Raw genomic sequence first — 5,946 nt, 5'->3', positions numbered from 1 at the left:
GTGACGTGAAACTTGTGCAAAATGACCCATTTTTTTGTGTAATGTGTCTAAAATGACCCAAACTCATCCTAAATGACTCAAACACTGTCCAAACGACTCAATATTGTCCAAAGTTAGTTGATAAATTGTCTAGAGTTACAGACAAATTGTCCAAGTTCCTGAAAACCTTCCCAAAAAAGTTAAGAATGGATTAAACCCGCACTTAGTGACTTAAAACTTCTATAAAATGACCACAGTGTGTCCACAATGACTCAAAAATTTGTTACAAATTGTCCAAAATTACAGAAAATTTAGACAAAAACTGACTAAAAACCTTTAAAAATGACTGAAAAATTGTCAAAACATTACTCCTAACTTGGCCCAAACGACTAGAAGCTCGTCTACAATGACGTCCCATCTGTGCAGGTTCCTCATGTCTCTTCCAAAATGACTCAAACTCATCTTAAATAACTCAGATCCTGTCAGAATATTTTAAAATTTTACCAAAAGGACTAAAACCTGTCCTAAATGACTTGAAACTTGTGCAGAATGAGCCAACACGTTTTCAATACGACTCAGAATGTGTCTTAAAGGACTTAACGTCATCCTAAATGACTCAAACACGTTCAAATGACTCACAGTTGTCTAGAGTTACAGACAAATTGTCCAAATTCCTGAAAACGTTCCCAAAATGACAAAAACTTGTTAAAAATGGATCAAACCTGCACTTAGTGACTTAAACTTTTACTAAACGACCTCAAAATGACTCAAAATTACCCAACGTTTGTTACAAATTGTCCAAAATTACCGAGAACGTGGACAAAACTAGACTAGAAACCTTTAAAAATGGTTGAAAACTTGTCAAAAATTACTCCAAACTCGTCCCAAACGACTAGAAGTTCGTCTAAAATGACCTGAAGTTTGTTATGCAAACTAAAGTAAGAAGGACTGAAGCAATCAAAGATTAAAATCTGAGATAATTAAAGGACTTTTGTTGCACTGAGCTGCTGCTGTGGGGTCTGAATGTTAATCTAGGAAATCTAAACTGTTTTTAACTCGACATCAGAGCAAATACTGTGCTGTAGAAGTAATCTGATTACTGCGAGGCGACAGGATGTGCTGTTTAATCTGATTTTCGCTGCCTCAAACCAGGATAAAGACGTGTAAAGCGGCCGCTCTGCCTGGTTAGTGGTTCACAGTGTCGGCCTGCAGTATGCGCTGGCTGCTGGCATGTCGCCCTCCGACACTCCTGCCTGCCTCCCCCGCTGTTTTCAGCATCACAATGAGATCATGTGGTGTTGTTAATCTCCCAACAATGGCCCTACTCTCTCCCTGCGTCCTCGGCCTCGCTGCATTTCCTCGTCGCCTCTCGTCTTCATCTCCTCGCTCGGTTCCCACTCCTCACCAGCTGGCTCGATAAACTTTACTTCCACACTCACCCAGCTCTTTGGAGCCTTGGCTGTCGCTCGCCAGCTCTCCCAGTTTCACCAGAGCGTCGAAGTAGCCCTTTGCAGCCACGGTCACTCCTGGACACGAGAGAAAACTTTACAGAAAACCTGAAACTCTCACACAACCCCGGCTGTGAGCTCACCTGGGCCGGCCTCACCTGTCAGGGCCTTCTCGTAGTGCTTCCCCATCGTCACAAAGTTCTTCAGACTGGGGTTGAACTGGTCCAGAATCCCCTGAACACACAGATCACACGTAAACCAGAGCAGTCAGAGAGGAACGTCCAGTGAAATGTAGAAAACAACGAGCCCAGGCGGCACCTTGTAGACGTTCTCGGTCATCTTGTTGACCTCGTCGGTTCGAGACATCTTCGTTTCCTCACGGTTCCAAGACGTTTGCTGGGTTCTCCTGCTGATGTTCTCGTCTCTAAGCTTTAGAGGAAGCTGATCCCCTGGAACAGGACAGAAGCAGATCCTGAGTTAACATCAGAACGGTTAATGAAACGTTCCCCAGACGTTAGGAAAACACACGAGCACTCACTGATAAATGGTTGGAGAATAGTTCTGATGGTCAGTTAACTGTTTTATGTCACATTTCAAACCTAAATACTCAAAGTTAGCTGGTTGAAGCTTCCAGGAAGTCAAAACTTGATGATTTTCTTTTGCAAAAACGATACGAAACGGAGCAGATCTGGGGTTTGGACAAGCTGTTAGATAGAAATAACAAAACAGTATTTATTATTATTATTGTTTTAAAAGGTGCCATGCTGTAGTTTCTCAGCACAAAGACAAATAATCATAAAAATGTAAAAAACAGAGAAAGTAGAATGACTAATATGATAAGTGAAAAACGGTAAAAATAAAATAAATAACTGTAGATATTTCGCTTTTTACAACATATAAACACAGTAAACCTGTAATTTTATGTAATTTAATTTATATACACATCATGAACTAACAAAGTATTAATTCTGTAAAAGATTTGGTTGTTTTTACCTTCAACAAGTAAATTTCCTGTTACATACTTTTTCTGTTAATGTCTGTAATTTAACAAAACAGGGAAAAGCTGTAAAACTAATTAATATGGTACATTTCTTTCTTTTAAATAAACATCTGTACATTCTGTTTTTTAATACATGAAAACATGTAATTTATTTTTACAGTCTAACACTTAAAAGAACAAATTAAGATTTGTTAAAAAAATGAAAAAATACAAATTTTTAGACTGTTAGCAAATTAGAACTTTTTGAGTTTTCTGTAATTTAACAAAACAGGAAAAACTTGCAAAATAAAAGTTTTAAATATCAATCCTTCATGTGCAGATTTTTCTTTCATTTCTGATTTTTTTATTTTTGTTGTTGCTGATTTTAAATTTAAAAACGGTTCAGTTTTACAACCTGATGTAAAACATCAAACTGCTCTTTGTGAAATCTGCAGTTTTCTGACATGGATTTGAACGTTTACAGTAAATCTGAGTCAGAAACTGTTTGAACCTCTCAGGTTCGTCTTTCCAGACCTTCGTCTGTGAACGTTTGAACTTTTGGGATCAAAACTTTTGTTCCTCCACTGGAGCTTCACAACATGACCTGAGGATCTTCTCTGGTTCTGTCTGAGGGCAGCAATGTTGTTTTCTCTGCCTTTCTGCTGCCAGTTTCTACACTATCGCCTCCAACACTGCCACAAGCCAAATATTTCTATTAGATCCGAGTTTCAGCGCCGCAGATAAGAACAATGGCCGCTGCAGTGAGTCACAGGTGTCGGGATCTGAACAAACAGGCGACGGCAGCGTTTCCTCCGACCGCAGAGCATCCACAAGCTCCCATCCCAGGGTTTCCAGTCTGGCTCTGGTGTCTGAAGCCTGGCTGGGTTTCCCTCTGCAGCCCTCCTTTGTTTTTACAGCAGATTACAGAGAAACGTTGACCCAGATCAGCTAATGGTAGATGACACAAAGAAAACACGTCCAGAGTGGTGCTCATTAAGGCCAAAGTGCTGCAGCCTGGACTCTGTGGGCCGTGGAGCAGGACGCTTCCTCCAAACTCTGGCCTGTGTTCATTCACTCTGCAGGGTTTGGTGTCTTTGCAGTGATAAATGTGTGTTTTTCCAGCGAACTCGGGTTTAATTCAGAGAAATAAAGTGTTGTTTGTGTGAGGATGCAACAGGACAAGTCTGCAGGTGGTTGGAGGAAGAACTGGTACAGAAGGTGCATTCATGTGCTTCGGCCGCTTTAAAGCTCCTCAAACGTGTGCAGAAATAAAGAGTCGGTCCAAAACCAGCAAAGTCACTGAAAGCTGCAACAATCAGTCGATTAAACAATCAGTCAGAAACAGAACAGGCAGCTTCATCTGAGTCACTTTTCAAGAAAAACAGCAAAAAACAGCTGCTTCCTACTTCTACACGGCAAAGATTTGCTTCTTTTTGCTATTTTATTTGATATATAAGCGAATATGTTCTGGTTGAGGTCAAAATAAACCATCTGTGGATGAAACATGGACAGAAAATCATCTGCAGCTGTTTTCTTCTGCAGGTTCTGACGTGTTGAGCTGCTGCTTGTTCCTTATTCCATGTGTTAGTTCATTCATTTGTTCTTTTAAATAACAGAATAAACTATTTGGCATTTTAAAGGACAAACAGACAAATATCAGCTATTCTGTTTTAAATCATCTTTCACCAAGGTTTTAACTTCTAAGCTGCTTTTCTTTCTTTAATATGATAATTAAGCTCATATGTTGGTGATTTGCATGAAATAAAGTATTTGTAGGTGACTGACGTTTTAAAGCTGCAACAACCAGCCAGAAGAAAAACTATCTACGGTTTGGATTCTTCAAGCAAAAAATTCAAAAAATAAATAAATAAAAAGCTGCTTCCAGCTTCTGAGGAGCAAACATCTGCTGCTTTTCTGTGTTTTACAGGAGATGGAAGTGAACACGTTTAGGTTAACAGTTTCTGAAAAGCTCTGGTGTCAGAACCAAAACTTCCAGAAACCACTAACCAAAACCCAGAGTGGGTGTAAAGCACCGGTGCCGGATCAGTACACCAGGGTTCTGCTGCTCTCTGATGTCTCCTCATTTGGTTCATCTAACGCTCTGGTGCTGCAGCTGCATGAAGCTTTTCTCCTCACTTCACCACCAAAGCCTGAAACAGTGAAATCTGATGGATCCCTGCGAGCTCAGCCTCCATAGAAAACAGAATCGCTGCCAGTTCGGCTCCGGAGCAGCAGCAGAACCGCTCCAGTCGCACCGCGGAGCTCTTCGGTGCGTAAAACCTCCATTTGTCCGCAGCGCAGCGGCGACCTGTTGATCCGCAGCTCGGAGCCGCTTCAGTAACTCATAGTTCAGCTCCGGATAGAAAAGAAGTTACTCACCTTCTCTGTTCTCATTGTGGGAACCAGAAAGCTTCCTGCGCCCTGAGAGCCTTAATGAAGCGCCTCTCTGTGGTGGGGGTTGTCCATCCAGCGGGGCTCTAAATCTCTGCTGCCCTCCACCCCTTTTTCACATGGCCTCCCCCAGCCTCCCTCTCCTCCCTCTCCTCCCTTCACTCCCAGGAATCCGGGTCAGATATTCGGTGCCGTTCAGTACCTTTCCTCATTACTGAGCCGATTACCGACCTGCCAGAGCTGCACCAGTCCGCCGCCGCCGCCGCCGCCGCCGGAGCCTCGATCCGCTCCTCGCCGCTCCTCACTCGGACAGAATAACAATGAGCCGCCGAGCTGCTCTGAATAGCAGCAGGAGAATAATGACTTGAACTTTTGAAGCCAAAGACAGCAGCTCCGGCAGCACATCACACATTCCTGGTGTCAGGGAGAGGAGGCCCTGCAGCACGGCCTGGATGCATTCACTGCAACAGAGTAGAGCCTGGATGCATTTACTGCAACACACTGAGCTGCAGCACCTCACAACACCACAGATTAATGTGATAAACCGAGATAAACACTGAAGCCCTCACAGGAAATGAAGGCGCTACAGAACCTCACAATTAAATTAAGTTGATCTAAGTTAGGATGACCGTTAATTCAGAGGTGGTGTGGAGGTTTTGTCCTGCAAGGTACAGAGGACATTCTGAAAGGTGATACAGAAGTATGGCGAGGTCATGTGGAGGTATTTTAGGGGAACACAAAAAGTATGCAAGGTCGTGTAAAAGTACAACAATAAAGTGTTAGGAGGCAATGCAAAGGTACTGCAGAGTGATGTAGAAGTCCTGAGTGGACCAGATCGCAGGAGAACAAAGAAGCATGAAGCAAAAGTACCGCAATAAACTGAACTCAGCATTAAAGACTGATGAGAAAAGAAGCTGCAGGAGCTCAGAGTCACCAGAGAGGTGAACAACAAGAAACGTTGGACCAACTTAGAGGAAGTCTTTCAATCAGGAACACACAGTTTAAGTTTTTAAAACGAGGACAATAAGCCACATTAAAGCCACGAGTTAAAGTTGGATCTATTTGAATCATCTGAGTTCTCTCCAGTGAGCATCACTGCACCTTCAAATTAAAGAACCAACCTGAAGTTTCCAGTTTTTTCAAAGTAAA

The 5,946-nt window shown here is 42.4% G+C and overlaps 1 protein-coding gene across 1 annotated transcript in view; it reads right to left on the bottom strand.

Moving 5' to 3' along the window:
• The window catches only part of LOC103364955 (brain-specific angiogenesis inhibitor 1-associated protein 2), a 10,892-nt gene extending 9,083 nt beyond the window's left edge, over window positions 1-1,809 (bottom strand). The window contains exons 1-4 of the mRNA XM_008292258.1: window positions 1,746-1,809; window positions 1,586-1,661; window positions 1,419-1,505; window positions 1,177-1,244 (exon numbers count right to left, since the gene is read on the bottom strand). Coding sequence (XP_008290480.1) covers window positions 1,177-1,244; window positions 1,419-1,505; window positions 1,586-1,661; window positions 1,746-1,793 — 279 coding nt within the window. The 5' untranslated portion in view covers window positions 1,794-1,809. The remainder of the gene's footprint in view (window positions 1-1,176; window positions 1,245-1,418; window positions 1,506-1,585; window positions 1,662-1,745) is intronic.
• Window positions 1,810-5,946: the final 4,137 nt, after the last annotated feature.

This window comes from Stegastes partitus, unplaced genomic scaffold (genome assembly GCF_000690725.1).
Source record: "Stegastes partitus isolate 25-593 unplaced genomic scaffold, Stegastes_partitus-1.0.2 Scaffold797, whole genome shotgun sequence".
Lineage (NCBI taxonomy): Eukaryota > Metazoa > Chordata > Actinopteri > Pomacentridae > Stegastes > Stegastes partitus.
This window is presented reverse-complemented; position numbering and strand designations above follow the sequence as displayed.